This window comes from Chiloscyllium plagiosum, unplaced genomic scaffold (genome assembly GCF_037043375.1).
Source record: "Chiloscyllium plagiosum isolate Xiang-an unplaced genomic scaffold, Cpla_swu_hap1 HiC_scaffold_9, whole genome shotgun sequence".
Taxonomy (NCBI): domain Eukaryota; kingdom Metazoa; phylum Chordata; class Chondrichthyes; order Orectolobiformes; family Hemiscylliidae; genus Chiloscyllium; species Chiloscyllium plagiosum.
The window spans coordinates 90,262,793-90,281,476 of NW_028270147.1; the positions used below are offsets into that span (position 1 = coordinate 90,262,793).

Here is an 18,684-nt window from a genome sequence, read left to right on the forward strand (position 1 = left end):
GTGGTCGGTTGTTCTTTCGTTGGTAACATTCTCACCTCTTGAGTCGCAAGACTGTGGGTTCAAGTTCATAGCATGAGGCACAGCAAGTTCCTGATGGTTACAATGAGTAATCAGGGAGTAATTACCAGGCTTGGAAGAATAAACAATGTAGCACTAATATTATGCCCTATTGCTGTATTGCAGAATATGGATTATTAGCAGCCCTGCTAACTGCAAGACATTGACCAACTTCTTACAAAACACCACCAAAAATACTGTTGAATCGGGAAATCTGAAATAAAAATTGTAAGTGGTGGGAGAGAAAATAAAGGTGTCTGGCAACATTGTTGGGAAGAAAATAACTGATAACGTTTCACATCTGTGACCTTTCATCACCCTCCTGTTCTATTAAACACACAAACTAGGAGTAAGAGAAGGCCATTCAGCCCATTGAGTCTGCTCGGCCAATCGATAGAATCATGACTGACCTCCTATCACAATGCCGTATTCCCACTTTCTCCCCATATTCCTTGATGCCCTTTTAAGCTAAAAATTTATCGATCTTTTTCTTATAATGTTCAGTGACTTTGCCCCCACAGCCTTCCATGTATTGAGTCTGTCCAACCACATTAAAATTTTATACATTTCATACCCGCTCATTCATCTAAATCCGAGAGAATACAGGCCTAGATAAACCTCTCTGTTCTCTTATGACAGTTCTGCCACTCCCAGAATTCCCAGTGAACTTCCACTGCACTCCCTCAATGGCTCCTAGGTAGTGATGCCAAACTACATGCAATACTCCAGGTGTTTTTGCCCCAAGACCCTGTATTGTTGCACTAAGGCATCCCTACTTCTGAACCCTTAGCCTCTTTCAATGAAGGCCAACACAACATTTGTCTTCGTAACTGTTTGCTGCACCTGCTGTATGTTAGTTCACTCAGTCAACTGATCTAAATCACCTTGAAACCACCTTGTGTCATCCTCACAACTCCCAACCTCATCCCAGTTTGTATCACCAGTAAACTTGGAAGTGTTGCTTTTGACTCCTTCATTAAGGTGTATAATGGATGATAGGGGGCCCAAGTACTGATCTTTGCAGTACTCCATTAGTCACTGCATACCACCTGGAAAAAGACCATTTATTCACACTCTCCGAACCTTCCATTCATTGACTCCATCTAAATGTCTTGCTGCCTCGGAAAGGCAAACAACGTCAAAGACCCCTCCCGCCCCGGTTATAATTTCTTCCAACTTCTTCTGTCAGGCAGAAGATGCAAAATCTTAAACACACACAGACCAACAGATTCAAGAACAGCTTCTTCCCCACTGTTACTAGAATTCTGAATGGACCTCTCAAATTTTAAATTTAAAGTTCATCTTGCTCGTTGTGCACCTTATCTATAGCCATAATATTGTATTCCTCACTCTGTTCTATTACCCAAAAGTACTTTGCATGGTATAATCTGCCCGTACTGCGTACAAAACAAAACTTTTCATGTGACAATAAATCAAATCAAATCCTGACCGTCAACCAATTCTCGATCCATGCCAATAGATTACCCTCATCCCATGTGCTTTAACTTTGCTCATTTACCTTTTATAAAAGGACCTCATCAAAAGCCTTCTGAAAATTCAAATACACCACATCCACAGGTTCTCTTTTCTATCCTTGAGCATGATTTGTTAAGCATGATTAGCCTTTCATAAGCCCATACTGGCTTCATCCAACCTCATTAATTCTTTCAATGCGTACTGTTATCAGGTCTTTCATAATAGACTCTATTATTTTCCCCACTACTTATATTAGGTTAACTGGTGTGTTATTCTAGGTTTTACCTCCCCCCTTTTAAATAGTGGGCTTACATTTCCCACCCTCCAATCTGTAGGAACCACTCTAAAGTCTGGAATTTCAGATGACAACCACCAGTACTCTGGGATATACATTATCAGGCCCTGGTGATTCGTTAGCTTTTAAACCCATTAATTTAACCAGCACCATTTTCATACCTAATTCTAACTTCCTGGAGGAACCAGACGCCTGAAGGAAGAACATCTCACTGCATCAACATCGATTTCACCAGTTTCCTCATCTCCCCTCCCCCCACCTCATCCCAGATCCAATCCTCTAATCCACCCTCTTGAACTGTCCCACATGTCCATCTCCCTTCCAACCTATCCAGTCCACCCTCCACTCTGACCTATCACCATTACCCCCCAGCTGCATCCATCTATCACCTTCCCAGCTACCTTCACCCCAGCCCAACCCATCCTATTTATCTTTGAAACCCCTTTCCTGCCCCGCCCCACCATTCCTGACTAAGGGCTTACGCCTGAAATGTCGATTCACCTGCTCCTCGGATGCTGCCTGACCGACTGTGCTTTTCCAGCACCACGCGTTTCGAATCTGATCTCCAGCATCAGCAGTCCTCACTTTCTCCTAATTCTGACTTCTGCCAATTCCATTCTCTCACTTTGTTCTCTATAATTTTTGGGAGGTTACTTCAGCCCTCTTTTGTGAAGACAGAACCGGATGGTGTTCAGTTCATCTGCCATTTCTTTGTTCTCTTTTATAACACTTCTAGCTTCTGATTGTAAGGGACCTATATTTGGTCTTAACTAATCTTTTTCTCTCCACTTATTTATAGAAGCTTTTACTGTCTGTTTCTATGGCCTCGCTGCTATAGGAAAGATGTTGTTAAACTTGCATCTCTAACTCATCCTGAACTTAGACTAAGCTTATCTCTGTTATACTGTAATGTTTTTATTTACATGAAATATGCATTATGCTGAACTCAACTCTCTGGTAAGTTTCTCTTCTGCTCCCCTTTGATCTTCACTTGTGTGCTTCTCCGCTTTATTGATGTTAGAGTCAATCATCATCAATATAGAGGAACCTCGATTATCCGAACATCAATTATCCAAATAAGACTGCAAGGTCCTGATGCTTGGCTAAACTGTTAGTTGGCAGTCGATTACCCAAATAAAATACTCCCCACCCGTGTCGTTCAGACAATCGAGGTTCCTCTGTATATTCATATCGCATCATACATCTCCCCCTCAGGCCTTTCTCTACTCATACAGTTTAAATCACTAAATAAATTACCTTAACTAATTACAATATCACCATCTCCATCCTCCGCTCAGGGTCCAAATCATCAAAGGTCAAGATGATTTGGAACTTTTGCTGGTCACCCCAACCTGGTTTGTACATAAGGGTGATGGTTCAGCCGAAACCACCAAGGCACCCTGAGATATCTGACATAGTGCGCTTGTCTCAGCCCTGCATTCTGTGGCAATCATATTCAATCCCTCTTCACTGGCTCAAGCAAATCATTGCATTCCTGTTTCTCCTGAACTTCCCTTCAGAGGTTCTGTTTGGAGGACTGTCGCCTCTGCTTGTCTGTCTCTTATCTAGATTTTTTGACCAGTTGTCAAAGTCAGCAGTGTTTTTGCCTTGTCTCTCAAGTTAGAATATATCTGCTTTCTGCTGTAGTCTTTTTCTATCTCCCTGACCTTCCCATAATCCCGCGGTTGCACCTCAATATGAGCATTTCTCATCTTTAGTCTTCTTCCCATGAATGATTCTACCAGAGATTATCCCCGGTTTAGTGGTATTGGTCTGAGAGTTAAAAATGTCAATTCCCAATCTGTGATCCTGGCCATTAGGGAGTTTAAAGTTTTGACCACCCTCCTTTCTTCTCCATTCACCTGAGAATGGAGTGGAGAGCTTATCACCTGGCTGATTCCTACCTCTGTGACGAATTCCTGTTGTACAAATTACTGTCCGATGTCCAAAAGCATTTTCTCTTGGAATCTGTGTTACAAAAACTGGTTTCAGGGCTCTGATGACTGAGTATGCTGCGGTTGTACAGGTCCTTACAATTGTATCTAGCTAGAATAGTCTTCCATCAGTACTAATGTGTCTTCCCTTTGATATCAAATTGCTAAACTCTGCCAAGGTTTTCTGGAGACATTAACATCTCTGTTTGAACAGCCTGTTGACAGCCCATGGCTGACAAATCAATACATTCTCTATTTCCTTTTAAATAGTATTTGGATTGTTGAGTAATGAGCTCTGAATTAAATGATCCCCAAGTGTCCACTAAGAAGTCATTTTAGGATTTCACCACTCATGGAGTTTGGTATCACCAGTTCATAGTCATATACCATTAGGTCATCTACAACCGTCCAATGTTGCCTCTGTTTGGGATACTTCTTTAGAACTTGCGTGTGTTGAATAATATCTGGACCACACTTCCAAAGATGCTTGTGCACTCAATCGGCTGCTTTAAACAGCACAGATTAGCCTTAATGTCATCTCTGTAGCTGGTAGTGTACTGGTTATATCAGGAGAAAATTATTCCATCTCTTCAATGAGAATTTAAGTCTTCCGTATCAGCCTGACCCACCAACGTTCTGGGTAGGGTCGCAGCTGTAAAATGCATCTTGCCTGGAGTGTCGATTGGTGAGCAGTCTGATTTCAATTGTTGAGCTGAATCTATTCGCAATGGCATTGTCACTATATCTTTTGATCCCAGTAAGTTGACCAGTATTCTCCAGTGTGTTTTGACCAGGAATCTCAATCCTGGGGGGTAATTCAAGAAGCCATAAACCCATGGAATGAGCCCGAGTCCCTGGATTTCTACTCCAGATGCTGTGTCACCATCTTGCTTTTCTATCGGACTGTGCCTCAATATTATTCAGTAGTGGGCGATGTATTCTTCTAGCAGTATTCAGGCATTTTGACTCAGCATCGATCTGTAATGCTAGTCACGTTTGAGCTTTCCTAATCCTCCGAAAAGGCTTGAGAAATCTTTGCAAAATTCTACCCCCGTCCCCGATCCCCCCACCATCTCCTCTTCCCACATGCCGCCAGAACAGGTGCCACCCGATCCACTGCCACACCCAACCCATCCTCTCACCATCCCTGACAAACAATCAGACTCAACGTGTCCCTCTCCCTTCCCTCCACCACCTTCCAGAACCAACACACCCAACACCCACCTTCCCAGCCCCCCACCAGGCCAGATTTCGCCCACCTGTCCTTACCTATCCTAAACACTGCATTGCTTAGCTGGTACCCTACTCACTTGGCACCCCATTCTCGTCCCACATGGCAACCGATCCATTTCGCACCCTAATTACCTGCACCCTAACTGCCTATGCATCAGGCATCCTAGATCTGCTACCAACCCCTTTCCTAGCTGGCATCCTACCCAGATAGCACAACAAACACTTAGCACCTTGCCATCTCAACAGCCTGACATCACACTTACATTATGTACTTACTATTTGACAGCAGCTGCCAAAGTTTCTGTCAGGATCTTCAAATCTCAGAAAGCTGCAGCTGACTGCTGTGAAAAGAGGATGTGGTTATCCTGCTCGGATTGTTCTACGTAGTAAAATAACTGTCAAAATGTAAGTTTGGCTCCTCATTTCTGAGGGAGCCCTGAGGAGAATCTCCTCTCGGAACTGGAGAGCTTCCTTCTTTCATAAACAAAGATCTGCACTTGTGTGCCACTCTTTGGAAACCTAGCCTAGTTATGTTTAGTGCCTCGATACATCTCCCACTCCTTTGGCTAAATGAGATGGTGAACTGACACAACGCAACTGAAGATCTACCCCAGACCTTGCAATTTGATGATGACTAGCTGAACATCCACAGATTTTAACCATGACCAGCTGTCAGCAAATATGGAAACAGTATCCAATGTACATGCTTTAAATTCTGTATTTAATCCTTTTACATGAAGACATTTGCTGGCCTTCTCTGATGCAACCTAGAAATGTTGCTTGCCTTGCTGATCTTAGCTTTGGATTTCTTGTATCTTCTCCTTTCCAAATGATTTTATTCCTTTGTCAAATGACTTCATTGTTTTGCTGGAGATACACGAAGTTCAAGCGTGCCGTATCCTCTCAACTGTCCTACTCTTCCTCACTGGTTGCATTAGTGTTTGCGGTGTTGCCTTTCAGCAGGTCTTCCACATCCTAATATGGGTGATGAGGCTCTTTCCCGCTTTCTTGCCATGTTGGTAGGCCTTCAGGAAGATGACCATGTAATCTTACAGTCTACCGATCCAATTGTGTCAGAAGGAGCCTCACTGTTAGCTTCGATGATTGTCCAGTTCTGGGCCCTAATCTCAGCATGTGTGGAAAACTGAACTGCCTCCTCTAGTGCGAGTTCCTCTTGTGATGGAAAAAAAATCAAACAATTTTGCTTTTATTCCAAACATCTACAATGACACAATCTCCTGTAAGCTGGTCTTTTGGCACTTCATACCCAAAACACCCACTAATGTGCATTACACTCAGCTAATAACACCTCAAATCGATTTCCCTCCCTTTGGTTAAATCTTACCCCTTCTATGACCAGATAGCTCTTTGGATTAAAAGATGCACTGGAAATTTCAATGAAAGATTTGAAGTCAGAAGTACTTTCTTTCATACTCTGCCTTGTTAGGTCAGCACAAGCAACCACAAAACAGAAATGCACTGACCTGATGCCTTTATTCTGTCACATGTAACCCCAATGGTGCTCTGTACTTCAACAGCTCCCACTTTTGGCCTGTTGTTCTCCAGCTCCTGCAGCAGTGGCAGTGTTTTGATAGGAACTGCTCCCTTCATACTGACCTGGGTAAATACAATGATTTCTCTTACCCCTTGTTTCCCTGGACTTCTGATTATTCCTACTTGCTCACCAGAGTCTTCCCTTTGCATTAATTTGCCACCAAACTCTTCGACTTTCCATTCTACCTGTGCTATTCCATCTTTTGTTTCTTCTACCTCATGGGATAGTGATCTACCTTCAATTTGACATCACTGTAGTCTCCCTTACCACTACCAGGCTTTGACAGAACTCAGAAGGAACCATGCCTTGGCCTGCTGCAGCCATGTCTATGAAGTGTGTGTCTCCCACAGACTCTTGCCTGTCAGTGGTCACTTCATGTATTCTATGCTCTCTTGCCTCCCCAGGGCATTGGGTGCTTGCACTTGCACTCTTACAGGCTGTTTGCTTTGCTCTGATCTTAAATCTCTCACTCTGTTACACTCTAAGCTCTATCTACACCAGGATATATATTATACTGAATACAGCCCTGTAGCAGTATTTCTCTTCTGCTCCCATTTGAGACTTGACCACATTTTCTCTCTGCTCACGTTAGGTTTGTATCATTATTTAAATATTCATAAATCATTCTACTAAACACGAAAAAGCCACTCAGTCCCTCAAGCCTGCTTTTTTTAAAGATTAGATTACTTACTGTGTGGAAACAGACCCTTCGGCCCAACAGGTCCATACCGACCCTCCGAAGAGCAACACACCCAGACCCATTCCCCTACATTTACCCCTTCACCTAACACTATGGGCAATTCAGCATGGCCAATTCACCTGACCTGCACATCTTTGGACTGTGGGAGGAAACCGGAGCACCTGGAGGAAACCCACACAGACACAGGGAGAATGTGCAAACTGCACACCGACAGGCGAGAATCGAACCCAGGACCCTGGCACTGTGAGGCAGCAGTGTTAATCACTATGCCGCCACTGCCACCCCTGTAGTACTACACTGAAGCACCCACAACCTCTGGACTGAAGGAGGTAAGAACACTGCCAACTGAATCTGTCATGTAGCACCTGATGCTCTCAGCAGTCAAGAGCAAAGAGATGGCAGCAGCCATCCCGCACCTGGGTCAGTCTGGCTGAAAGGTAAATGGAGCTGTGAGGATGTTGAGTCACTGACAATGTGCCAAATGACGAGGAAATGGATTGAGACACATCACTGGCTTGTTATGGCTGCTCTGATTGCTTGCACATGGTTCAGAGGCTGCAGAGAGGAAAACAACCAAAAAGACCACTGAGGATCCAGAACAGTTTGCAACTCAGCATGTGCCTGCAGCAAGGGACTGAGCTACACTGTCACATTCCACAATTTCACCTACTACAGACATTAAAAAGTGACTCCACCAGAACATGCTATTTCTAAAATTATTCACTCTTAAGTGTTTACACACTCAATGCTGGATACAGTTCATTTATTTTGATTATGCAGCCACTGGAAGTGGTTACAAATTCTACAGAACCTCAAATGGGAAACACACAAGTTAGCCAAAGACCCTGCAGCTAAACCTTTTTTTTTTACTTAGAACGTCAGTTCTTTCTCTTGCCCATGGTTGAGCTTAACTGGTGAGCAGGAAGGGGAGGGGTGTTGGATCTGCCTCAGAGATCAGACCTGTTCATCCAAGGAGACATGGTGGAGTGGTAAAAAGGACAAACCACAGTCAATTCACTTTTGTGATATCACCAAGCCCTCTGCTGACAACACTGGGTTCTAACTGGGGAAGACAGCCATTGGAAGCAAATGAAATAATGTGCAGACAAGTGAAACATTAGTTAACTGCCTACACTTCGCAATGTGGTACAGAGCTGCCACTTTGTCTGGTTTCATCCAAATTGGCACCAGCTTTAAACATCAATCTCAGCAGACCAACCTTTGATGCTGCAGCATGGGATTTGCGACAGGGTGCTGGTCACAACAGCTCAATTCACACCTCTACACTTCTGTTCACTCGTACAGGGATTCTGAGCAAGCTGACTGTAGAGAGGCCATCGAAAGACTTCCACAGCCCAAGATATTTGCGAAGAAACTTACAGCCCATGAACCCGTTTCAAGTTGTACAGTCAATATTTTACAGTAGCAACTGCAACACCCAATTTGCAACCAACAACTTCTTACAAACAGCAATGTGGCAGTGATCCGATAATCAGCGTTCTTAGATGTTGATGGAGGGTTAAATATTGACCAGGGCGCTAGGAAGAACTTGACTACTCGCCTTCAAAGGAAGCATTGTGGGAATGCGTTTCCAAACATACTTCAGGCATATGAGACCCTACTGATAAAGCAAAAGCCAGCATCCACTGACACTGTAGAACAAGACAGCCTGCCCACCGCCCACTGCTCCCTTCCCTGAGAAGCACAAGCACAGGCAAGAGAAGGGAACAACATTGCACTGAAATATCAGTTCAGATTTAGGGCTCACATGTCTGGAATGGGGCTTGAGGAGGAATAAAAAACCTGACCATGAGCTTACGTTAAAATTACTGTCCAGATAGAGAAAAAGCCACAACTAAGATATTAGGCAGTCTTGGGCAAGGTGCTGGTGTCCCGACAGCGTATTTTTGTATATCCTTTAAGAAATAGGTGTGTTTTTTTTTTATTCTTGAGAGGCTGGTGAAGGACTTGAAACTTCGCAGTCAATGAAGGTGTTCCCACATTGCTGCAAGATAAGAATATCCTGGATTTTGACATAATGTTTATGAAGGAACAGCAAACTATTCCAAGTCATGATGGTCAGTGACTTGGAGGGGAGCTTGGAAATGGTGATACGATCATGTCTTTGTAAGTTTTCGAGGTGGTTGCCACAGGCTTGAGATGTCATAGCCTCTAAGGAAAATTGGTCAGGAGCTATACCAAGCACTTCATCATTTGCAATATACTACTGCCAACGTTCCCAACTGGTTGCAGTAGTCACTGGCATGCTACCATGAGAGAGAGACATCAACACTTTGCGTCCAATCAACATTTTGCATGCACTTTGCACCGTGAGGCTTGACGATAAGTCACATAGAGCTTCATAGATCCAGGAAGGGTGAACCAAAACCACTTCATCACTTACCTTTGCTGTAAACAGTGCCTCTCCTGTGACATGACCCCTCCTCCGCAGCTCCGACTGCACGTGGACCAGGAGCTCCATTCTCCCCACCACTGAGCGACATCCTCCTCTCTACTTTGGTCCTTCTCCGTAACTTCACTACTGTCCTGACAGAAACAACAAAAAAAAGCATCTATTTGCATCTGTCAACCATAAGATAGCCATGATGTGGCGGTGCCAGTGTTGGACTGGGGTGGACAAGGTCAGAAGTCACATGATACCAGGTTATAGTCCAACAGGTTTATTCGCAATCACAAGCTTTCAGTGCGCTGCTCCTCCATGAGGTGGAGTCATCTCGTCACTTGTGATTTTGAATAAACCTGTTGGACTATAACCTGGTATCATGTGACTTGTGACTTTGGCCACAAGATAAATCAACTTCCCCAGAAACACCAGACAGGCGACAAGACCGACATCAAACATCACGGAGAAAGAAAATAAAGAATGCGCACTTATGTAGCCCCTCTCAACTTCAGGACTTCACAAAGTTTTACACAGTTTTTTTTTAATTGTGTATCAATGTAGTAAAAAACACAGCAGCCAACGAGCAGACAGCAAGGTTTCACGAACAGCTATATGACTTCTTCATCGTTGCTGATAGAGAAAAATATATTGGCCAGGACAAGAGACGAACTACCCTGCTCTTCTTCAAACTCATCCCTTCCCATCTCTAACCCCCTCCAAACCTCTGCAATCTTTTCACTCCTCTGCAGTGTCTGTGAATTTCATTACCTCAGCTGCTTAGTCCTGGAATTCACAACACATACCCTCAATGTTTCAGCCTCTCTAACTGCTCTGAAATGCTCCTTGAAACCTGCCTCTTTCCTGTCTTAACGTGTGGCTATATATTAGGAATAGTTCTAATAAAACGAAAAATTATTTTGGCAGTTAATGCACGTGCAAGTTCCAAAAGACATTTAATACTGAAAAATCCTCTGTGGGCTGACCCAATTCTCCTTATGTGGCTCAGTTTCAAGTTTTCTTTGATAATGCTTCTGTGAAGTGCCCAAATACATTCCATTAAGTTACAGGCACTTTGCAAGTACAAGTAGAAGTCAACATTGTTGGGTCATGAGAGCTGCTACATTTTTTTTATTTGGTTTATTATTGTCACGTGTACTTAGGTACAGTGAAAAGTTTTGTTTTGCATGCAGTACAGGCAGATCATACCAAAGTGCATTAGGATAGTAGAACAGAGAGAGGAATACAATGTTACGGCAGCATAGAAGGTGTACAAAGAACGCGATCAACATTCAATTTGAAATTTGAGGGATCCAGTCAGAAGTTTAATAACAGCAGAGAAGAAGCTGTTCATGAATCTGTTGGTACGCATGTTTATGTTTTTGTCTCTTTTGCCTGATAGAAGAGGTTGGAAGAGATTATACCGAGGTGGGAGGGGTCTTTGATGATGTTGGCTGACTTGCCAAGCAGCAAGTAAATGGAGTCAATTGAATGGAAGGTTGGTCCGCATGATAGACTGGGTTGTGGTCACAACTCTCTCTTACAGTCCTGGGCACAGCAGTTGCCGTACCAAGCCGTGATGCATCCGGCTAGAATGCTCTCTATGGTGCCTCTATAAAAAGTTACCGACGAGCTGAATTGCCTTAGCCTCCTGATGAAGTAGAAACATTGTACTTTCTCGACAATCGCATCAACAAAAGTCGTCCAGGACAGATTGGTGGTGATCATCTCTGCTAGGAGCTTAACGCTTTCAACCATCTCCACCTCAGCTCCATTGATGTAGATAAGAGATTGTCCTCCACTTTGCTTCCTGAAGTCAATGACCAGCTCTTTCGTTTTGCTGACATTGAGGGCATTTGCTGACATTGACATTGACCACACCACTAAGCACTCTCTCTCTTTCCTATATCCTATCTAGACATTGTTTGACATCCAGCCTACAATGGTGGTGTTGTCAGCATACTTGGGGTTAGGATGAAATTGGGCCACACAGTCATGAGTGCACAGGGAGTATAGTAAGGGGGTGAGTAAGCAGCCTTATGGTGTGCCGGTGTTGAGGATTGTCATGGAGGAGGTGCTGTTGCCTATTCTCACTGACTGCAATCTGTGGGTCAGGAAGTTGAGGATCCAGTTGCAGAATGTGGAGCAGAGACCTAGGTCTCGAGTTTGAAGGTTAGTTTGATTGGAATTATAGTGTTGAAGACCAAGCTGCAGTCAATAAGTAGGAGCTTGACGCAGGTATCCTTATTACCCAGGTATTATAGGGATGAGTATAGGACCAGGGAGATGATGTCTGCCGTGGATCAATTGCAACAGAAGGCAAACTGCAAAGGTATCAAGGCAGGCTGGACCTGACATGAGCCATCACTAACCTCCCGAAACACTTGATTATGGAGGTCAAAGCCACTGGGAGGTAGTCATTGAGGCACACTGCATGAGTTTTCTTTAGTGCCAGAATGATGGCGGTCTTCTTGAAGCAGGTGGGGTCTTCAGATTATAGTGACAAGAGATTAAAAATGTCAGCAAATAATCCCACCAGCCGGTCCGCACAGGATCTGAACGCATGGACGGGAACTCCATCCAGGGCAGTCACTTTCCTTTAGTTCACTCTCAAGAAGACCAATCTGACATCTGAGGCAGTAACTGAGGGAACAGATGTGTCCGAGGCTGTGATGACACGTGACACCATTTCACCGATTTTCTGTTCGAAATGGGCATAAAGCGCATTAAGCACATCGGAAAAGGATATATTTTTGTCCTCTGCTCTGTTCTGCTTCACTTTGTAGCCCATTATGTTGTCCAGGCCTTGCCAAAAGTGGCAGGTGGCCTTGGGGCATCCATCTAAAAGGACAGTCTCATGCAAAACGTGGCATTGCTGACAGTACAGCACTCCCTCACTGCTACACTAGAGCACCAGCTACCTTTTGTGCTCTGGTCCCTGAACCCAAAATCCACTGACTCAGATATGAGACTGCTAACAACTGGAACACAGCAGACACCTAAAGATATGAATTGGGGCCATTTCAACTTAGCCATAAGGCAAAGTAGAGCGGAACAGTTTGAAAGGGCCTGAATGACCTTGAAAGTAGTCATTGCAGACACAGGACCCAACAATGCAGATGACCACATAAGACACAGGCAGTTGCAAAGTCTTTGTATAGTTCACGTCACACCAGATGATGCACTTAAGTACTGGAGAGCCGTTAAAGGACATTCTACCCAGATCTGTAAGCTTTCTTTGAAATCCATACAAATCCCCCAGGGGATCAAATTATCGGCATTGAGAGGCAGGGCCCCAAATGTCCTTAGCAACCAACTTGATCTGGAACGTTAGGCTGAAGACTCTCCCCATTACCTCATACAACAAAGTGGTTACAAGACTTTGAAAGTCAGCTGTTTGTTACTCATGCTGGCAGGCGGTTAATTCAATGAACCTCCTCAACCAACTTCACAACAACAACAGTCACGTAACTCAGCTTGGGTCTTAAAGCCTTTGCTCAAATCATACAGGTCGATCTGCTTTACACGTGTTTCGTTACACGGAGTTGCTATAATATCATTGACGAATTGGGGACGCTGTTTCTAAAGTGCGAACCTTTCAAGCATGTATTGGTTATAACACGACTCCAGCCCCATTATTTTAAATGGTGCTGCTATTACGCGACTTTCTTACAACATGTGATTGCACGAGAACAGAACTACCACATTATAGCATAACTGACCGTACAGAATGCCCCCTAATCTGCCTGAGGTTACTTAGAAAGAGAAAATAAAGTGCTCTTCTATAAACAGTCAATATCAGAATATTTCACATTCAGATAAAGTCCTTGCCCATTTCCAAACTGCTCTGAGCTCAGGAACAAGGACAAGCGCAATGTAGAGTTAGTTGCTTGTGGCTGCTGGGTCCATTACCTTTCATCACTTGTATAAGTGATTTGGATGTGAACATAGGAGGTATAGTTAGCAAGTTTGCAGATTACACCAAACTTGGAGGTGTAGTGGACAGCGAAGAAGGTTACCTCAGAGTACAATGAGACCTTGACCAGATGAGCCAATGGGCTGAGGAGTGAGAGATGGAATTTAATTTAGATAAATACGAGGTGCTGCATTTTGTAAAAGCAAATCATAGCAGGACTTAAATGGGAAGGTCCTGGGGAGTGTTGCTGAACAAAGAGACCTTGGAGTGCAGGTTCATAGCTCCTTGAAAGTAGAGCCACATTTAGATAGGATTGTGAAGGCGGCATTTGGTATGCTTTGATTTATTGGTCAGAGTATTGAGTATAGGAGTTGGGAGGTCATGTTGCAGCTGTACAAGCTGTTGGTTAGGCCATTTTTGGAATAGTGTGTGCAATTCTGTTGTGAAACTTGAAAGGGTTCAAAAAAGGATTCACAAGGATGTTGCAGGGGTTGGAGGATATGAGCTAACAGAAGAGGCTAAATAGACTAAATAGACCAGTGCTGTTTTCTCTGGAGCGTTGGAGGCTGAGGGGAAACCTGATAGAGGTCTATAAAATCATGAGGGGGCATGGATAGGATAAATAGATGAAATCTTTTCACTGGGGTGAGGGAGTCTCGAACTAGAGGGCATAGCTTTAGGGTGAGGGGGAAAGATATAAAAGGGACCTAAAGGGCAACTTTGTCATGCAAAGGGTGGAGCGTGTATGGAATGAGCTGCCAGAGGAACTGGTGGAGGCTGATACAATTGCAGCATTTAAAAGACATCTGAAATGGGTATATGAATAGGAATGGTTTAGAAGGATATGGGCCAAGTGCTGGCAAATGGGACTAGATTAGGTTAAGATATCTAGTTGGTCCGAAGGGTCTGTTTCCATGCTGTATGTCTCTATGACTCTAAGTGCAGAATGGATTCTTAAGAGAATGGGAAAACTGTACAACTTTTTTTTTAACTTCAGAAGTTGAATTACAGAGAGTTCACAACAGACCAAGTGAAGTTTCACAACAGCCACTTTCTGATACAGGTTGTAGTGGGAATCTTAAGGGTGAGGGCTGAGGAGAGGAGAAGTTTTTTTCTCATCTGTGGTAGCCCTCAGAGTGCAGTTGTTGTGTATATTCAAGGCAGAGATTGATAGATTTTGAGATACTAAGGGAATTAAAGAATACAGAGACAATGAAAGAAGCTAGAGCTATGATAAATGGTTATTTGTGATGTTGTGGAATGGTGAAGGAGACTAGCAAAGCCAAATGGCCTATTCCTATTTTTCATATTATTGTACTATTTAATACCACACCCACCCAATCCCACAAACGCCTCAGAAAGTAAAGCAGCTCCCTTTCGTTCTCACATTCTCCATTAGTAAGTTCCTAGTCCAACATCTCTTAAGCTATATTCTCTTACACCTACAGGTTCACCTTCTGCAGTCAAAGTGCTGAAATACTTCATATACCTGCTTTAGAAATCACAAGTCTGAACTGAGGGGTTTAAACATCTTTGGACTCTAGGTGAACACCAGATCTTCAACTCAAATGTAACTTATTAACGAAGTCTGGCAAATCACTCCACGTCCTGGGATTCCAGTTGCTGTATTTCAAGCTCTCGCTGCAACTGGTCCCTGTCCAAAGTCTCTCATCGTTGCTCCTCCCAGGTATCTGAGCAGCGAAGTGAACAGTTTGGTCCCAACACAGTTCTCCTGAGATCACTCGTTAAGCTGCTACAAGGTAGACAATCACCATAACCAATGGGAGTTGGAGTGAACTAACCTAGTCAGGTTCCTTTCACATGTCCCAACGCCAAACCTGGAACAAGGCTCAATGACCAGCACCAAACAGGGGGTATATTGCATATTGTCATAGCACAACAAAAATTAAACCATGGGCTTGAGAGCCACACTGAACAACAAGGGATTAGGGTGGGTTACCTCAAACTAGTAAGAGACTAGTATAGGAGTGAAAGAAACCCCCAAGTGTGGTATTGATGAAAAAAACTCATCACCCTTGCAATCAGGTAAGGAGGCTAGTTCTCAGTCTTGAAAGGGAATTCACAGCAGAACTGAAGTCAATGTGACATTTAAGGCAGAATCTGTCACTATGTGAATGTGTTCTTTTCAAAAACTTGTAATTGAACTCATTCGTCATTGACCAATGTGGGAAATGACATTTTGTTTTCAACAATACTCCACAAATGCTGGTGAATCCAGGCATCTGCAACAGGTTTTACACCAGGGATGACTGTTCTAAGTACCAAAAGGCAGCACTAAGTTACAACCCTGACTACAGTGTTGCTGTCACCTCTACTGTAAAGGCCAGGTGTTGGTTCTGCAGAGAATTACACGACTGAAATAGAAAGTCAAAGGAAGAACGATAGCGAAGTTGGAGTATGGGACATACATGTGCTCAAGGAGAAGCTGTACTGGTTGTAGGCACAAACTACTGCACTAACATGGCTCTGGCATTCAAACAGATGCTTGGCACATAATGAGAGACACAACAGAGTACCAGACTGGTGTGGGACAAATAGGCTTCAATTCATGGGAGATTGACATGAATACTGGGGAAGCAGGGAGCTGTTCTGATGGAATGGCTCCAACTGAATCATACAGAGACTAGAGACCTAGCGAATTGCATAACTAGGGCTATAATAGGGGTTTACAACTATATAATCAGAAGGACGATTGCTCACCAGAACAACACATAGGAGAACATTAAGGTTAACAGCCTAAACAATCTAACGCTGCAGTATCTTGTCACAAGTGTGGCTGAGAAACTCCTATCAGTAAAGACAAAACCATTTATCACTCTAAAGTACAAAGTACTCATTGCAACACAACAGGCTCTTCTTGGGCTTATGCTACATTATGAAGAATATACCAAACAATAAATCAAATTGTTCCTAACACAATATGTACATTCATGCCTTGGAATAGACCTTGAAGAACAGACCTTGGGAAGGTGATGGCCTAGATGTATTATTGCTGGACTGTTAATCTAGAGACCCAGGTAATGCTCTGGGGACCTGGGTTCAAATCCTACCCTGGCAGATGGTGTAATTTGAATGCAACAAAATTCTGGAATTAAGAGTCTAATGATGACCATGAATCCATTGATGATTGTTGGGAAAAACCCATCTGGTTCACTAATGTCCTTCACGGAAAGAAACTGCCATCCTTACCTGGGTCTGGACTACATGTAGCTCCAGATCCACAGCAATGTGGCTGACTCTTAACTGCCCTCTGGGCAATTAGGGATGGGCAATAAATGCTGGCCGAGCCAGCATCAGATGCTGTCATCCCATGGATGAGTTTATAAAAATCAATTGTTCAAGGGTACAAGCTTCTTTACTAGAAGAACAACAACACGTGGATGGACTCTGTGGGAAAGGCTATAAATCAACAAACAATGGAGGTGTTTAAATGAGTACCTTTAATCTTCATGTTGATTGGGTCAATTAAATTGGGAAAAGTAGCTACGACAATAAATTCATAGAGAGTGTAAGGGATAGTTTCCAGAGAAATTTCTCATGAAACCAACCAGGAAGCAAGTTATCTTGGATCTGGCAATGGGCAAATGAGGCAAGTTTAATAAATGACCTCCGAATGAAAGATTCCCTGGGTAGTAGCGATCATAACAAGATAGAATTTAATATTAAGTTTAAGAGTGAGAAATTTGGGTGTAATTTAAATAAAGGGAATTACAATGAAGTGCTAGTAGAGTTGGCTAAAGTGGATTGGGCAGATAGATTAGCAGTAATGATGGTATGCAAGTAGTGGCAGACATTTAAGGAGGCAATTCATCAGCTCAGCAAAACTACACCCCAGTAAAAATCAAAGATTCTAAGACAGGAATAAACCAACCACGGCTAACCAAGAGAGTTAAGGAACATATTAAGTTGAACAAAAAAGCAGAGATGGAAGCAAAACTCAGTGATAGCCCCAGAGACTTAGATAATTACAGAATTCAGCAAAGGAGGACAAAAAATATAATAACGACAGAGAAAATACAATACAAGGGCAAACTAATGAGGAATATAAAAACTGACAATAAGATCTTCTTTAAATATATTAAAAGAAAGACAAAGCTCAAAGTGGCATAGGCCCCTTAGAAAATGGATCTGAGGACAGTTTTTAGAATCCCTAAAATCCCAACAGTGTGGAAACAAGCCAATTGTCCCAACAAGTCCACACCAACCCTCCGAAGAGCAACCCACCCAGACCCATTACCCTACCCTATTATTCGACGTTTTCCCCTGACTAATGCACCTGACCTACACATCTCTGAATACAATGGCCCAATTCACCTAACCTGCACATCTTTGGATTGTGGGAAGAAACAGGAGAATTTGGAGGAAACCCACGCAGACACAGGGTGAATGTGCAAACTCCACACAGACAGTCACCCGAGGTGGGATCAAACCAGAGTCCCTGGCGCTGTGAGTTAGCAGTGCTAATCCACCATGCCACCCATGAATTTTTGGGGAATAAGGAAATGGCAGAGAGGTTAAATAGATATTTTGCATCAGTCTTTATGGTGGAGGATACTTTGAACATTCATAAAGAATATAGGAGAGGGATTAAGTACATTTACCATCACTTAGACAAACGAATGGGGCTATTAGCAGTTACATCTCCTGGTCCTGATTACTTGCACCCTAGGATGCTAAAGAGATAGTGGATGCATTGATTGTAATTTTCCAAATATGTTTGAATTCTGGGGATGTACCAGAGGATTGAAAACGGTTAATGTGTTAGCAGACAGGTGCAGCAGGTAATCAGCAAGGCTAATGGAATGTTGGCCCTTATTTCAAGGGGGTTGGAGTATAAGAGTAAGAGAGTCTAGTTAGGCCAACTAGCCTAACATCTATGGTAGGAAAAGTACTTGAATCAATTATTAAGGAAGTAACAGCATAACATTTGGAAAATCATAATCCAAAAAAGCAGAGCCAGCACATCTTCGAGAAAGATACATTGTGTCTGACATACTTATCAGAATTTTCCCAGAAAGTTTCAACCAGAGTGGGTAGAGGGGAACCAGTAGATGTGTTATATTTAGACTTCCAGAAGGCATTCAACAAGGTACCTC

At 43.2% G+C, this 18,684-nt stretch overlaps 1 protein-coding gene across 3 annotated transcripts in view; it reads right to left on the bottom strand.

Annotated features, from left to right (window-relative positions):
• Positions 1-18,684, bottom strand: part of LOC122554649 (ADAMTS-like protein 2) — a 122,952-nt gene that overhangs the window by 92,022 nt on the left and 12,246 nt on the right. For 2 of the 3 annotated variants that reach the window (XM_043700011.2, XM_087990285.1), the window contains exon 2: positions 9,655-9,797. In XM_043700011.2, the coding sequence (XP_043555946.1) occupies positions 9,655-9,797 (143 nt within the window). The remainder of the gene's footprint in view (positions 1-9,654; positions 9,798-18,684) is intronic. The other variant, XM_087990286.1, reaches the window with a different exon arrangement.